This window comes from Vidua macroura, chromosome 4 (assembly GCF_024509145.1).
Source record: "Vidua macroura isolate BioBank_ID:100142 chromosome 4, ASM2450914v1, whole genome shotgun sequence".
Taxonomy (NCBI): domain Eukaryota; kingdom Metazoa; phylum Chordata; class Aves; order Passeriformes; family Viduidae; genus Vidua; species Vidua macroura.
The window spans coordinates 15,778,142-15,795,669 of NC_071574.1; the positions used below are offsets into that span (position 1 = coordinate 15,778,142).

At 39.1% G+C, this 17,528-nt stretch overlaps 1 protein-coding gene across 3 annotated transcripts in view; it reads left to right on the forward strand.

The window, feature by feature from the left end:
• Nucleotides 1-17,528, forward strand: part of PRDM5 (PR/SET domain 5) — a 60,055-nt gene that overhangs the window by 1,818 nt on the left and 40,709 nt on the right. For all 3 annotated transcript variants that reach the window (XR_008436908.1, XM_053976460.1, XM_053976461.1), the window contains exons 2-6: nt 2,526-2,609; nt 10,757-10,879; nt 15,530-15,716; nt 16,446-16,620; nt 17,341-17,433. Coding sequence is in view for 2 of the 3 variants with exons in the window: in XM_053976460.1 (XP_053832435.1) it covers nt 2,526-2,609; nt 10,757-10,879; nt 15,530-15,716; nt 16,446-16,620; nt 17,341-17,433 (662 nt within the window). In the remaining variant the exon portion in view is untranslated. The remainder of the gene's footprint in view (nt 1-2,525; nt 2,610-10,756; nt 10,880-15,529; nt 15,717-16,445; nt 16,621-17,340; nt 17,434-17,528) is intronic.

The window sequence follows — 17,528 nt, forward strand, 5'->3', positions numbered from 1 at the left end:
GGGAGGAGGTGTTGAATGTGACACTTTGTTGTGAAGTAAGGCCTAAGTTTCTGAGTAGGAAATACTGCACTGTTTTCTCTCTGTGGCTGTCACACAATTGCAGTTGTCTGAACTGAAAATAAAAAAAATTAGGTGATCTTATAATCAGAAATTGCAGTACCAGCTCTCCAAGTGTTGTGGAGGCCTCTGAAAATTCTGCTATTAGCAAAGTTTTGGTAATAATACATTCTGAGCTGCTGCTGGCTGCCATCTGCTTGTGCACCTTCAGGCGTCCGGGGCTTTCAAGATTTTGTTTGTAACCATAAAAGGTGCAAACTTACTGTTTTGTTGCCTTAACAAAGCTGTGATTCCCTTCTGTTTTCCGTGAGCTGGCCTCAGGCTGCAGAGCACTCACATCCTGAGGCTCTCGGTGTAATCGTCAGAGAGGCATTGCATTTCTCAGTGTTTTGCTGCAACTGGAAGATTAGTCACTGCTGCTTTTTTGAAAGCAACTGTTGAAAATAGCTTTTTCAGCGCTGGAAAAATGTGCTTTTATATACTGAATAATTTCTCTGCCTTCAGACTGTGTTGTATGCCTCGCTTTTATTGAGCAGAGGGAAAGTTGAAGTCTTGAGTGTGTTTTTGATCAATGTCTGCTGGCATATAACAACACGTTTATTAACCAGAAATAATATATATATATATATGAAGAAAATGGTCTGAAAGGCTAAACATGAAAAGCTAAACAAATAATTGCACTTATCCCCATGGACCAAGACATCAGGTTTTGCTTACCCCCCCCCCCCCCCCCAAATTTGAGAAGCCATAAAAAGTGCTTAGAAATCTGCATCACTTGCAGCTTATGTTATGTTTACTCTGTGTTCAGAGGTGGACATGTTGCTTTTGCTGTTGTTCTGAGCTTCCAGAAGGTCTTGAATACTTGAATATTGCAGTAGAGATTTCCTGGTTTGGAGTGCTGAGGTGGGAATGGTGTGTGGTGTTTCTTGTTCTGAGATGTTCCTGTGCTTCAGCGATGGGTGAAATGAACACTGTAGGTGCCGTACACATACAGCTGTATTTACCTATTTCCACCTTTCTTGCCAATGAGGTAAGAGAAGGAGGAAGTTTCAGCCTCAGTCCCAGGATTTGAAAAACTGGCAGGGGAGAAGCTCTGACATTATTGATCATCAAAACGATGAAGGGTGGTGTGGAAATCAATGAGAAGAAAGGATAGGAAGCCCCAGAGTGCCAGTTTTTACTGTCATTGCCCCTATCTGGCTCCTTTGCTGCTCTGGGCTCCAGTTACTGACTTCTGCTTTTGTGTTTTTACCTTCTGCTTTGCTGTTCCTTGTAGTGAAATGTTCTTTGTGCACATTTAAAAATTTGTCCCTCAGTTCTGTTGCCTTATTCTGCAATGTCAATTTCCTTTTCCTTTGTTTATTACCACTTCAGGTTTAATTTTAAATACAAGTTGTTTGTTTTTATGAAAAATTTTGATTTCCTGTTTCTAAGAGCAGCAGTCCTGGATTTTCCATTCCACTTTTTTCTCTTTACTCTACCTGTAGGCAATCTGTAAAAACTAAGAAGGAAAGCACGTAGCAGGCTATTGCTGGGAATACGGAATGTGCCTGGAGGAAGGGATAAGTGGACAAGATCAATTTTTTTTTTAACCAAAATACTGTTGTTTTTAAAAGAAACACCAAAGTTGCTTTTCAATATACACTTAAAATCTCTAATGCTTGAAAGTATAAGTGCTTTTGGATCTGAATGCTGCCTGAAGGAACACAGCATCCTACATTCCAGGTGTTAGGGCCTGTCTTTGCAAATGGGGACAAGTTGGGCCTGTGGAAGAAGAAAGTCCTATTAAATTACTTTGCCCCACTGCTCCTGTGACGTCTGTGCAGGAAAAAAACCCTGACGCCACATACTTTTGGAAGAACATATCAATGGATGCTTTCACGGAGGGTGTTATGACTAGCAGGTGGTAGAACATTTTAATTTTGTTTATGAAGGCTCAAATTAATTCATAAGCATGTGCATATTCCCTTACATTTTTAAACAAATCTCTCTGTATGATCAAGCCCTCAGTTATTCAGTCTTTTGATTTGTGGCACTTCAAAAAGTAGCATTGCAAATAATCTTGCAAATAAATCTAATGTAAACTTGGTGCATGTCAAGTTCTTTGTTTTAGTTGGACACCTGTTGCAAGGTGCTTCCTGAAAATTTTGTAAGAAATGTAAAAAATTTGACTTGTAAATTTCAGCCCTATTTAAGATAAAGAAAAGTCCTGCTTCCCAAAGGAGAAATAAGCATGCAGAGGGAAGGTATGGTTGTATGAGATTCTTCAAAGTATGAGAAGAATGGGAAGGGGCTTCAAGTTGAACCGTCAAGGATGTGCACCTTCTTGGCATGTAGTAGGGCAATAAAGGAAAACTCTCCTTTCCTGTTTGAGGCTAAAAATTACTCCTCTGCTGGAGTTTGGTGATTGACTTGCCTTTTTCTTTTTTCTCCCTACTGATTCTTTTTCTTTCATAATTATTCCTTAGGGTGAGAAGTTTGGCCCCTTTGCAGGGGAGAAGCGAATGCCGCAGGAACTGGATGAGAGCACAGACTGCAGGCTCATGTGGGAAGTGAGTAAAGCGATGTCATCGCACCTCTCACAAAGTGTTCTCACAATTAAGTTTTACTGTAACAAATCCTTCCTGTTTTGTTTCATAGCTTAAAGATCCTCTAGTGAGATTTAGTACTTCTAAATTACGCCTGGGTGGAAGAGGACTGACTTCTTTAAAACTAAAGAACAAACAAGTGATAGTTTCTAATTAATGAAGTGTGAAAAAACATCATGTCAAGCCAAATACAAATATAATAACACTGTGAAAAATCATTAAAACATGTGAAAATAATTAGAAAAATTAAAATAATTTGAATTGAGGAAGCGGATTATAAGTTACAGAGATACTGATTTATGCTCATCAACAGGTACCAGCTTATGGCTTCCTTCTGCTGTAATATGAAACATTTCCTGGTGTGACACTTGTGTTGGGATTTGGCAAACTATATAAGTGAAGTTTTAAAATTTTAGCAGATTTTAATGCAATGAGTAGGTGTGAGGTTTTCAGCAAAATAGAAGCCTGGTGCTGTGGGCAACTTTTTATTTTCTATATGCGTTGTGGTTTGACATGGAAGTGAATTTTTTTTCCAGGAAGTTGGGTCAAACCAATCAGTGGTCAGGTTTGGATATTGGCACCTGGAGTGACCACTGAAAGTATGGACACGCCTCTGAGAACACAGGGGGTTAAAAGCAAGAACTCCCAGGGGAACTGTCTCTTTGGTTCCGGTCTTCAGAGAGTGCAGACTCTCCCCTGCCCAGCCGTGGGTTGGGTGGGGGAGGGGAAGCCACATGGCCTTGTCCACGTAGGCCGAGGGCTGAAGGTCTGGAACTGAGCCAGATCCTGGACGGAAGGGTGGAGAGAAGTGGAGATGCTTTTGTTCCCCACCCCCCCCCAGAGAGAAAGAAACAGAAAGCCTGACGGCAGCTGGAAATTTTGCTGGCAGAGGAGATGCAGAAAGCGGGGGGGGGGGATGATGCCCAGCATGGGAGACAGGAATGCTGGACAGAGATTTCAGCCGTCCAGGGAGTCTGAATTTTTAACCCTTTCCGGGAAATGAGGGCTTTGTAAAATATTACTCCTCCTTGATTTGTAGTGGAAGAGAGACAGTCCGGGACCTGAGATGTTAGAAGAAGAAATATTTAGGTGGGAGGAGATGATGGAGTAGTTTTTGGCTGGACTTTTCTTGTTAGCCATAGACTGAACCAAATTCTCCTGCAACAGAGACTGCATTTTAGGGGGATGCAGTGGTGACCCAAGGAGACCTGCTTCAGCAACCACCAGTGAAGGAATGGCAAGAACAGAGGAAAGCTGAGGAGGGAATGGTGATGCCCTCTGTCTTTGGGAAGAAGATGATCTCTGTTCTTGGACCCTTGGCCCCAGGGGAAAATGGGGGGGACTGTAGTCCCAGGATGAGAAGCTCAACTGTTGTATCTTTGGGTCCATGGCAAAGCATCCTTAAAGGAGCCCTATGAGCAGTCTGTCCATGCATGGTGGTGAGAGCACTGTGACCTGGAGAGTGTGACACTGGCAGATTTTTTCCGAGCAGTTGCCATGTGTGACATGGAAGCACAGGAGGTGGCAACTGTATTTCCTGGGGGGTCTGTGGTGCAAGAGAGACTTCTCTCTCCCTAGATAGACTGAGTATTGATTATCTGAAGGGTGGCAATTTGATCAGGAATCCCGGGTGATGCTTCATGGTGGTTGTTTTGGAATTTGGGAGGAGGAGGGGTTGTTTTATAAGGTCTTCATCCTGGATTTAGTCTGTGTTTCTTGTGTAGTAGTAGTTTAATAAAGTTTTTTTTTTTTCCTTTGTTATTAAGCTTGGGCCTGCTCTGCTCTGTTCCTGATAACATCTCACAGCATTTATTTGGGAAGGTGTATTTTCATGGGGGCGCTGGCATTGCGCCAGTGTCAAACCATGACAATATGCATTAGTCAGGAACAGCAGTTTATGCACTAGTTCTTGTAGTTAGGTACATAACCTATCCTAGTTCCTGTTGTACCTGTGTGTGCCTGAAGTAAAATCTGAATTTACCAGTTGAGGAGATTACACTGACTGAAAAATACTGGCAGAAACAATATTTCCAAATTGTTAAAAATGCTTGCTTTCTGGTCCTTCTTTTCTGTCTTTGTAAGCTTTATTTACTGCTGTAGTTTTTTGAGCAGAATTTCTTTTTTCTTCTTTTTTCCCCCTCAGCCAAGCAGTTTCTATTGAATGCACATTTAATCCTCTTTTATACTGAGGAGAGGACTCATTTCTTACTTTTTTACCTTTCTGTGGTTAGAGGTGGAAGAACTGTTACTGCATGGTACAAAAAAAACCTATGTTTGACATCTGGCTTAAAGCACTATCAGTGCATTTACCACAAAATACATGTTTATTTGAAAAATCTCTGGCATTAACATCACTGAGCAGCTTATGAAGAGAGCAGAGTATTGATGCAGCCTTAGTAGAGCTACAGATAGATTCCATACACTAGAGTGATGACTGAGAGAATGTTAAAAGCCCATCTTTTTTTTACCCAAACTCGGTATAAATATTGTGAGTGGTGAAATATTCCTAGGTAAGTGCTAACTCCAGCCTGTGAAGTTCTGTTTTCTCCCTTTCCCGTTCTTTTGTCTATTTTAATCTAGGGGTGTGCCCCAAATGCCCTTTCCCAGAGAAGAGGTGTGGACTATTGTTCCCTTTCCCTTTTGGGTTATGTACTCAGTTTCATCCTCTTTATTTCCAGCTGAAACCAGAGCAAAACACTGTGCTTTTATTACAGATGTTTGCTGAGTACAGTTAATGTGCCCTGGCATACTTGGCTCTTCCTGATGTTTCTGCAAGTTGTTTTAAATCAGTAAAATGCTTGTGCTAGAACAAGGTTTTCAGAAAAGACAGTGAGTAGATGACAGCAATGAGAAGGCCTTTAGGTTTGTTGGAAAGTTTTATGATTTTCCAGATTTCTCATTTCTCATACTTAAATAGATTTATCTGTTTCTGCACGACAGGATAGAAAAGGCAAATACATTTATTTATTGGTGACACTAATGTGACCCCGTTGACAGCAAATCAGAAAATGAGGTTTTCATGAGCTGTTTTAAAATCATTTCATAATATCTTACTGTAACCTAGTTTTGAGAGCCTTGAAAAGATTCCTGCATACCAAATTTTATGACTTCCTGAATGTTTTAACCCGAGTTGTTCATGTTTACTGAAGTTGATCTGAACGTGAGCTTTATAATATAATTTAAGTCATGCTGGGAGTAGTCTGAAGTTGAAAATTGAGACCAGGAATGCAGAAAGTAAGACTTGAACAGCCCAAGTAGATGGTTATTCCAGAGTCTGTGGGAAGCATGCACAGAAACTGGCCACGTTTGTGTGTAGTCAGCTGTACCAAAGATATTAAAAATAATTAATTTGAAGGCTACTGGCAGGAGGCACACTAAAGCTTGACTTCACAGTCCGATGGCAGTCAAAGAAAAAGTTTTCAGAGAGAACACCTTCAGAAAGAAGTCTTAAGCAGTAGAGGCTTTTTGTAAGTCAAGGAAAAAAATGGGCATTAGTGCAACATTTCTTTCCTTGGCATGTGATGCCTGGGATCCAGGCTTCAGTTTTATGGAATATTTTTCTGTGAGGAAGTTTGCCACATGCATTTCTAGTTGTGCAGAGTAGTGCTCTGTGATGTGGTCTGTGTTGATCACGCCATTCCTTTTTCTCCGAGACCGGCATTGTGGGGTGGCATCTTTAAGGCATCACGTTGAGGCAGAATTGCACGCATTATATTTTCTTTTGGTCTCAGGGAGAACGTGGCACCCAGAACATTTATTGAGCCCAGTGATTTTGTTCAGTAAAATTCTGAAGGTATTAGAGTTTCTATTTAAATTAAATATAGCAGAATGCCATTACTCTGTCTGTAACATGCATAGTTGTGAAGAAATCAAAGGTTTATACTTGCTCATTCAACAGATTCCTGGGAAGTGGAAGATTCCAGCAGGTGGGAAGCATCCTTGATCTTGCTGTTATCTTTGTAAAGAGCTACAGGCTGAAATGTTTTACTTATGAGTGGTGTGAAAGGAAAAAAAACCCTCAAACAAACCTCTGGTAACCATTTAGTTAAGAGTGATGATAAAAAACCAAGAAAATGTCCAAATGGCTCTGTGCTTTCTCTTTCTTTCTGTTAAGAAAACACCTCTGTGTTATCCCCCAGCTCTCTAGATATTGTGCTGGTGAAGGACACGGCTTGTTGCTGGTGATGAATTGAGAGTTTTGTTCTTACACCTTGATTAAATACTTCTTTGTGTGTTAGTAAACTTGGCACAGCAGCTTTGAACTGTGTGTATTTGCTGGAGAAGCAAGTTCTTAAAGGCAAGCAGAAAATAATCTTCAGGTATTAAAAGTTCACAGACATTTTTGCTCTGGAGGCTCAGATAGGCCTTTGTGAAGAGAAGATATAAATTCGTTTATGTATGTTCAGTTCCTTTTCTTCATTATCCTTAACCAAGAAGGGGGAGTTCACTCCTATTGGATTGTGGCAGGCATATACTTCTGATGATGACTTTGGCAAATGTTGAAACAGGGAGGGCTGGAAAGATTTCGTCCTTCAAATACTCTGACATACCACGCAGAAATGTTGGTCAGGGTTGGATGGAACATAATATGACCTGTAATGCTGAATGTAACATATTTCAGGTTGGGTTTCTGTCTATCTGCCAGGATCATGTTTTCTTCATTGTTACATTAAAACCAAAGAGATCAGAAAATAGTCTTTTAATGGAAGCCAATGTTTGTGCTTATTTATATAAGAAAATGAAATGAACTTACATTTCTACTGCTTAACTAGCATCACTTTTGCTGTGACAGTTGTTTTCAGTTAAATAAGCCTGCCTGAAAACTAGTGAAGGCAACAGAAAATCTGCTATTGGCTGCAGCCAGCTTCAGATCGGAGCTGTGGTGTTTAGGATTGACATATAAGAAGTCAAGCATATTAAGCTTGCTGTGTTTTGGTGGCATTTCTTTTTCCTTCTTTCTTTGATATTTTGCCTATAAAATGTGCTTCTGGCATAGGAAGGCTCTTACACACAAGACATTAAGTCAAATAATGTCCACAGATTCATGATAAAATAAATCTTAATTAGATTAATTCTATGTTTGCTGTCAAGGTGAATGTAATACTATAAATCTAATTCTGAAAATATAGGCTTTATTTTTTAATGAACAATATAGTCTTGGTATGAAGACTACCATCCCCGTCATTGTTCCTTAAATACTGTTTACATTGAAAACTGTTTGCTTTTAAATGTTTTTGGGTGAATCTTTGTTTAATTTTCAGAAATGCTTTTGTTTTTTTCATTTCTTAAATGATCTGGGCTTTTACAGTAGTCAGAAATCGGTGCACTATCTCAGCTGCAAGTCTATGTCCCAGAATTTCAATTTTAGTAAATTATTCTCAAATGGGATAGATAGTTGTCTGGAGTAGTTATTAATATTGTTATAATCAACTCTGTTAAAACTTGTTTTAGTCATCTTTTTTCCATGTTAAATGTATGACTTTGTATTAATTTTAGTGACTTTTGGACCAGGCCCATTAATGATCTTTTGGTTTTGGTGATGAGGAGGATCTACTCCTGAAAGTAGCTAAGAGTGTTAACTTCCCATCTTCAGTTATGGGATATATTTAAGATGCTGGAAAGCACGTGCTGCTAGGCTGAGGTGTTTGAATTCCAGTCTGAACTTACTGTAGAAGATGACACACAGTTTGCTTAGGGAGATTTGGGTATCATTCCAGAGAAAGGGAAGTGCAGCCCTACTCCTGAAAGCTCCACAGAATGTTTGCAGGAGTCTAGGAATACCCTTCTGTCCCTGGCAGGGTCAGGTAATGTCATGCATGAGAAGGAGCTTCATTACCATGGAAAACTTGCTGTGTGTTTTGGCTGAAGGAAAATGTCACATGCTGTCTCTGTCCCAGACTTCTTACTGAGCAAGCAAATCAACAGTTGCTGCCTTAGGTTTCTTTTGCTGGAGTTATTTAAAATATCTCCAACAATGTTAAAATGTGAGTTTCTACTCTGCAATGAGCTCTGTGATGGTCTGAACTCAGGATGCAGAAGTACTGCATCTAGCTGTTTTATGCTACAGCAATAAAGATCATATTTTCAGCTAATCAAAAAAGAAGCAATGCAGAAACCAGTACTTTTCTCTACATGATTGTTTGATGAACGTAGGTTTTTTGATTTAGAAATGTTTAGGAAATTGTTTCCAGAAAGCAGCTTAGGTGTTGGGCCTGTGTAGGGTTTCATATGGGGAGCTTATATGTTGACAAGGGACACCTCTTTTCCTGAACTCTTCTGTTCCTGAATTCTTCTGGTGCTTGTTAATGGTGTCAAATTGTCCTGATTTGCTTTGAGGTGGAACCTCACCCTGTGTGACAGTGAATGTCACGTGTTTCATCTTACATTGAAGGCACTTGACTGAATTTGTTCAGTGACACCTGTTGTGTTGATTCTCAGGAAGATAGTTCCACAGTTTGAGGTACATAATGTGGATATGTGTATGCATTTTACATGTTGGTTTTAAGTGCTAGGTTTGGGATCCACTACCATCAGTTCATTTAGGAACCTTCCTATTCATGCAACCAGGGAAGGACTGGTTCATGTCACCAGTCTAGTCTATGCGCAGTGTGGTGTTTTTCCACTTTTTCTTGACTTTTCATGCTCACATCTGTATATTCAATGCAGCATTATTTCTTTATGAGGTGAAAAAAGCAGTGGAAAATACAGAATGTTTTGAAGGGATTTATCATATTCCTTTATCGATAGTTTCCTTATGTGTTAAAGCTCTGCTTCGTGTTTGGTATCTCTCTGTGGATTGGCAGAGACTCTGAAAGCATAACTGAGATGACTGTGTATCACTGAAGCAAATATAAATTATAGAATTTAAGGATCAAGCAAATAGAGAAAAATCAATGAAAGTTTAGATAGTGTAATGTATAGTTTTTATAATAGTACCTGGATTGCTTCTCATTCTAACTCAAGATCTGATGGAAGCCTTTATAGGATCTACATGGTGGGCTCCTATAACTTGTGGTTTGGTAGCTAAAGCACAAAGCCTCTGTAGAACTCGGTGATTATTACAGTATCACAGAATAGTTTGACCGTCCTTAAAGACCTTAAAGACCGTCCAGTTCCAGCCCCCCTGCCAGGGACAGGGATGCCACTCATTAGATCAGGTTGCTCAGGGCCCCATCCCATCTGGCCTTGAACACTCTCAGGGCTGGGACATCCAGGGCCTCTCTGGGAAACCATTAGTGCTTAGTGTCAGATAATATTGTTTCCAGATGCATTTCAATGTGTAGGTTTGACACTTTTCACTGTGGTTAATCCATGTGTTGGAAAGTAAGAGCTTTTAAAATTTGAATGTTGGCACCTTTTCATGATGTGTTCTTTTTCCTTCAGAAGAGCAGTAATGAGTTTTGAAGATCCTTATTTGTTTGCAGAACTGCAGTAATTCTTTTTTTGCTTAATCTGAGAATGACGTGCTGTCACCAGCTATTATTATAATGGAATACAGTTTTTGTCTTTTTAATGATACCATAAATGTTTAGGTAATTGAAGCAGTCATCCTGAAGAAATATGATATTGCATTCTATTAGAAACAAATATATCAAGAATGTGAGCAATTTATAGCAAGAATGTGAGCAACCTGCCCTGGATACTTCTTGTTGACAGATGGAAAATAAAATCCATTCATTATATAAATAAATCACATGGAATAATAGTGCGGCTGTATGACCTTTTTGCATGGCTTTGTTGTCTGGATCAGTGGAGATTCAAGTGATCTATTATTTAAAATGAAACAAACAGGTTTTTTTTGGCAATGACAGATGTATTTTTACACCAGTATGTCTTTGTGTTTTGAGAGGGAAGAGTGACTTAGCTAATATTAAGTTTTTATTTCTATTATCTTCTTTTTTCCAATGTGAGCTGGAATTCTGTCAAAACTGTAGAAATCATACTAATTATATGGACCGGTAATGGTAGCCAAAAGGTCTAGATATGGAGATGGATGTATCTTGTGTGCACAATGCTTTTTTTTAAGGTGTTTTTTTCACTGAGTGGACAAAACCTGGACATACTTGGTTTTTTAATTTAAATTTTGCTTGGGGAATTTTTGAATGTTTCAGGTTCGTGGGAGCAAGGGTGAGGTCCTTTATATCCTGGATGCCAGCAACCCACGCCATTCGAACTGGCTGCGCTTTGTCCATGAAGCTCCATCCCAGGAACAGAAGAACCTGGCAGCCATCCAGGTAGATTTGGTGGATTCCTACCATTTGCTTCCTGTTACTGATTTACTAATTTGATTGCCTCTTTGGCCTTCCTGTCTTGTAATAAAATTGCAAGATCTGAGGAAAGAAGTGAACTGTTTTTATTTTTCTGCCTTTCTTTTTAGAAGAGAATTCTTCTGCTTAAGGTAATACCACAAATAATAAGAGCGGTAGGATGAAAGACTAGGAAAGTCCTTGGAATCTGATGCTATTTGAAAGGTTTAAGGACTAATTATTTAGAGACCTGTGTGTGTTTCATGCCAAACTTGGGTATGGGGTTACTTGTAATGTAAAGCATGCATTTACATTATTGTTCAATAAAATTAGTAATATCATATAATACAGATAACATATAATTAATTATGAAAGTGTGACAAGCTTGAAAAGAGGCATGGTGCTGAATATATTTAAGTAGAAAACAGAAAACTGAACAATCAAATTATCTGATAGGATGATTATATAGTGCCTGAGGATAAATTAATAAAAAAGATAATTTTCTTGCCTTTGCTGTTGATCTGAATTTATCCAGCTTATTTTTTCATTTTTGTAGTTGTCATCTGCAGCACTATGCGGTAATGAGTTCCACTGCTTTAATTATGTTGAAATATGCTTCTGTTTTTCTTCTAGACACTCCTTAATTTCACTTGATTTCGTAGTTCTGGTATAATAGTGAATAGTTACTTTATTTTTCTATGCCATCTTTGATTTTATGGAATTCTGTTATATCCTTTCACTCTTATTTGACAGCTCTTCTCTCAAGCTGAAGAGTCTTATTCTGTTTAATTGCTCATTTTTGGAAGTGTTCCGTGAATTTAGAGGATACAACAGAGACAGGGATACTTTTGCTGTTCCAGCTGTTGCTCTTTTGGAGGTTATTAAAGAAATTAGCTCTCTGCTTTTTTTTTAAACAGCTCAGTTTCACAGTAAATTAATTTCCACTCCCACATACAAAAGTATTACATGACTCTGTGATTTTTTTTTCTCAAAATGTATAATTTACAAAATGTTGTTTCAGGCTAACTTAAGGTATTTGCTGATGTAATCCAAAACATTGGAAAACAATCAGGAAAAGGAGAATTATTTATCAGCATTTCTTAAAATGACTGTTCTGCTTTTTCATCATGACATGACTTTCTTCCCCAAGGATTAGTCTGTGTGTCCCTGACAAAAGAATTATAGTTTATTTTGAGGCTAGAAAAAAAAATTGGGTTTTCTGTGTCAGGAAAACAAAGGTTTGTTTCTGATGAAATTTGTTGTCCTCCTTATGGTAGCAGATGTGAGCGGCTCTCATACAGGAGGTGCGATTCACACCTCATCAGTGCACAGTCATTGTTAGCAAAGGCAAAGTAAAGCTTACAAGAGAGAGCAGTGGGAACAATTAATGTTCATTATCTTTCCAGTAAATGACCTGAACTTCTGAATAGATGTTTTAATGGAATATCCAGTGCATACCAGTGGGTTTCTTTATAAGGAAAATGATAGAAACAAATAAAAATTTGCTAAATTATCTCAAAGGGTTTTTTAGGACCTTAAAGCCTATCCTAACACACAGTATTCAGATGGAAAAATATTCTAGCCTTCATAAGGAGCTATTACTGAAAACTGGAGTATGGAGAAATGCCAGAATTGCTGTAGTACTTTAGCCTTGTGTTCTGTTTAGTCTCACATTTGTGTCTCAGAGGTTTTCTGCCTTGCCATGCAATGTAGCACCATAGGAATAGATCAGGAGAGAGAGCTGAGGCTTCTGGATCTTGTGTGTGTGGTTCAGGTGCTGTATTTTAGATGTGGTGTAATCTGAATTCTGGGCTGTGTGTGGGGGTGTGTGAAATCATCTCCATGCATTTCCTGGATTGCAGTTTCTGCCCTCAGACATTGCCTGTGTTGGTTTTACCTCTGCCAAACTTGACATCCTGGAGCTGCAGGGAAAGACTGGAAGAGGCATTGTGCTTGTTTAGAGAGGCAGACAGGGAGAACTGGCAGAAACGGTAGGCTGAAGAGCTGGTTTTCTGCCAGGGAATCAGATACAGAGGGTAGTCAGGTAACACTGTGGGCACAAAGTGGGTAAGGATTTGGAAGGCTGGGTTGGAGCCAGCTGTTCAGGCTCTGAACGGTGGAAAAGCCCTACACTACCTCAGATAACACAAGATTGTGCTGCTTCCTCCTCCTGTGTTCTAAACTTTCAAGAGTGATGACATTAGTGTTTTATGCTTTTGCATCAAAGTTCGATGGGCTGTCAGTGGTCCTGTGTTCCCTCTTACAAAGCAGATATGAAGGTGTGCAACAGTATGGAAAAGCCAAGAATCTGCATGGAAGAGGTACCTGTAGTGGACCAAAAAGGAGATAGCAAGGGCTGTTGGAACTGGAAAACTGTGTTTGCTGAGCAGGTCTGTGTGGCTTGTAGTGTAAAGGGTGACAGTGAAGGCAGAGGTGAGAAAAACATAATTGAATAATAAACCAGGAATAACATGAAGGGAGGTTGTAGTGCCACCATGATGAGCAAGCACTTGGAATCTTCTCCCAAGGACCGTTGTGGTCTGCTGCAGATGAGTGTTAGGAAAACAGCCAGCATGGTCTAAGCACATGGGCAGGTGGAATGGCTGCAGATGTGTTCTTAGAAACAGAGGGGTTAGTAAAATAATTTAAAAGACTGTTTACTGTGTCTGCATGCACGTAGATTAATGTGATTCATACAGGTGCTGCTGGTGGGGGGAGAGATGTAAATTGTTTTGTGGTTTCTGGAGAGCTTCCATTGCTTTCACTCAAAATGCTGCCTTGAGGAGCTACTACAGCTAGTGGGTATATCTTGATTAATTAGTGCTCTGAATACCTGGCTATTAGCATTTGTTTGGATGGAAAAGCCAAACAAATTAACCTTGGAGGAGAAATGAGTTTACATTGGGCTGGCACCAAAGCTAATTTCTTTCTAATGCAAATGTAACCCAGAGCACTCAAACATTGAAAGCTTCTAGTACTTGGGACTTTATTTTTGCCTGAGATACATGACTTTTTATTCTTTTCTTTTTATTTCTAGATTTTCAAAATCTTTAATTTTTAAAGTATTTCCATTATTATTTTTGGTAATCCAGTAACAGAGATGTGCTTCCCTTCATGAAGTTGTCTTGCTTTTTGAATAAGGTTGTCTTAAACAGTGATGTATTAGAGATTTCCTCCAATGGTTTTATCCTGTCTATGTGGAGACTGAGTGTAGAAAGACCTTCTACTTTTCCTCATGTCAAGAGGATTTGTTTTGACTTCAGACTGTACTAAATTAAAGGTTTGTGCAACTTGACAGAGACATATGAAACCTAGCAAATTGTAGTTGTGTACAGAGGTTAGGTTGTTGTGCTGATAGATATCTGGACTGCAGAATAGATCTTGAGAAAAAGAAAACATAATTTTTTGTTTTCCAATGCTGTTGTTGAGATAAGGACAGAAAAGTGGCGCATCCTTGAAAGTAGCAACTCTATCAAGTCTGCTGAATTAAGTAGGTTTCACTCCTGTGTGACAGTATCTTGTGTAAAATATAACAGACCTTCTGCAGCTCAGGGAATGCTACATCCCTGTTGACAGTTTAATCTTAGTGTATTACAAAAATTAAAAATCATTATCTTGTCCTTGCTCAAGGAAGCATGTTACAAAATGTGTGGCTAGATGCAGGGCAAAGAAGCTTCAGTTAACTTTTCTGGGTGTTAATCAGATAAACTTTAAGATTTATGATAGAACTGGGAGTCTTCATTGCATAGAAATGAGACTTCTTCAGTGCTTTGGGCAGTACCTAAAGCAGTTGGCTCACATCTAGAAAGAAAAAAGGTATCTCTGTCTTACAGAATATCAGTTTAGGGGACAGATGTACAGATTGCTCTCCACACCCCATAGTGCTAGCCTTGGTAAGTTTATTCAGTATTGTCAAGGCCCGAAGTTTTTAGCTGATGTAGCTATTTGGAAGCTTGTCTAGGCATTATCAAGAAACTTTTGGAACTAATAGTGATGCAGTTTGTGCTGTCGTGCAGAATGGGGGCTGGATCCTTTGGCCTTTTGTGGATCTACACTGATTTAAACTAGCACAGGGTTTAAAGTGCATTTTCCAGATGTGCGTCTAATTTGATAGTGAAGATAACTGACCAGGGGTGAAAGCCTGTTGGAGAAGGCTGGGAATCTTAAGGAGAGAGAGAGAGAAAATAACACTATGTAAACATTCTGCTGAAAGTTGTGTTAGAATTCCTGCAGTCAGCTGGAGAGAGAGATAAAGCTGTGTTGGTTATCTAAATTTTGCTGGTTTTCTAATCTTCAAATACTTCCTTTTCAAACCCTGAAGTTCTTGTCAAGTAGAGTGTGGCAGGAGAGGACTTCAATGCCATCTCCACCTTGGTCTAAGCTACAGGGCATAGTGGAAAAGCCTCACAGGTGAGGCAGGGGAATATTCCCAAAACAGCAGAATACAAATGCACCCTATCCATGCAGCCACACTGGAAAAGAAGTATTTAGCAAGGCTGTTGTAGCATTGTGCTTCCTGAGGAATGGAGCCAACCCTTCCATGGATGAGGGATAATATTAGTTTAGGGTCTCATACTTGTCTAGATATTTGTTTTTCTGACGTAATTATTTGTTGCTTCTACTTCCTGTTTGTGACAGGAGGGGGAAAATATTTTCTATCTGGCGGTGGAAGATATTGAAACAGACACAGAACTTCTGATTGGGTACTTGGACAGTGACATGGAAGAAGAGGAGGAGGAGGAGGAGGAAGAAGTAACTGTTATCCAGGAAGATGAAGACAGTGGCAGCAGTAAAGAAGTGCAGACAGCTGGTGAAAAAATTGCAGGTGAGCAATATGTAAAATACAGGGTAACTTGAGAGCTTCAAAAGTGGTGATGAAGGAAAAAAACACTGACAGTGTAGGACTGGGGAACTGGAAGGTTCTGGGGGTTGAATCTGAGTTCTTGCATTATTTTTATCTCTTTTTTTGGGTGTTAGTTGAGCTTCTTTTCTTTATAAGGAGCAGCAAGTCTTTTGAATTACTGAGTGAATGAGTGAGCCTGAATTTCTTAAGTAGTAACCATTAATTTTTGAACTAAAGACAGTTTGTTTCACCTGAAACACAAGCTTAGGAACACTGAGCTTTTGCTCTAAGAGGGGTAATGTCCTTCTTACTTAGGTGTGAGAGAAATAAACCTTCCCATAAACCTATTCAGCCAATCCTAAGGTAAGATGTGTAGGAAACGGAAGGTGAGCTGAGCTGTGTGGGGAATTCTCAGCATCTCTGTCAAAGATGAAGATGAATTTACGAACGACTAATTGCATTGAAGTTCTAGTTGAGTTGAATGACTAATTTGGGCCAACAGTCTAAGTCATACCCATCTTAATACTTTCCATCCATTTTCAGTAATGCTGATGGTAATCCACTTAAGATAGGCTGTCTATAATCCCTTCAGATGCATTGTTTTTTGTGAGTTTCGTGCCACCATTTTGCATAATCTGTTTCTGGCAGAGAGTCTCTCTTAATGTAACCAAAAGCTACTCCTTGACATTGGTTTTGCTTCCAATCATGCAGATCCCCTCATCTGTAAACAGGACCATGCATGCCCAAACTGTGAATCCAGTTTTGCCAGCCAGGAGATCCTAGCTGAGCATCTGCAGACTTTGCACCAAAAACCCAGTGAGGAAAAGGAATTTAAGTGCCGAAATTGTGGAAAGAAATTCCCTGTTAAACAAGCTCTACAAAGACAGTGAGTATAAACAGGCATGTTTTTTAGGGATCATTTAAATAAATTTCATTCAATCCTTTGTTTCTCTTGACCTAATCACAAGCTAAACTTTAATTTTTATGCATCTGTATTTATACCCTTACCCTCTGCTTTAATCTTTTAATGTCTTAATTTCTCATATTTGTTGTAGAATTCAATGGGAATTGGAAAAATATTGACAATTTTTTATGTGCTAAAGTCATACACTGGAGACCAGACCAGAGCAGCAGTTTCGTGCAGCATTACTGGGCTCCATCAGTGGAATATTTAGTAGTTTAGGAGGTGTGATTTTCAAGCTGTGGATACTGGTACAGAACTAAAGTAAGATTTAAGGAAAAAAAAAAGGACAACCAGTGCTTTATGTTCACTTAATTAAATATTTGGGTGGTGGAAAAACAGAATAGAAATATGAAAGATATGGGATTTAAGAACACGTCTGTATTGTCCTTGAGAGTATAAATAGTTTTATCACTAAAGTTATCTATCTTAGAATTATGCTTCTGCACAGAAACATAACTGGTTTTATTTTGTTGTTTCTATATATATTTTCTTACAATTAGATGTATTACTTTTATTACACATTTAATTACAGATTGTTAACCTACTTTTTGCAAAGCTGTATATAGTTTATAGCTACTGCAAGCCTGTGTGGGCTGTAGAATATTGCCCTTACTTCATTTTTTTCCTTTTTTTGTCTCTTAGTGTCCTTCAGTGCACAGAGAATATCAGCCCAGGAGACTCCTCAAGAAATTTCCAGTGCTCTGTTTGCAATAGTGCCTTCAGCTCAGAATCGAGGTTTTGTGTCCGAGTTACAGGACTGCTGTCATGTCCTTGCTGGCCTCCCTTTGCATGTTAGCTTTTCAAAAGCTTGGTAGTGTTTGGGAATCCTA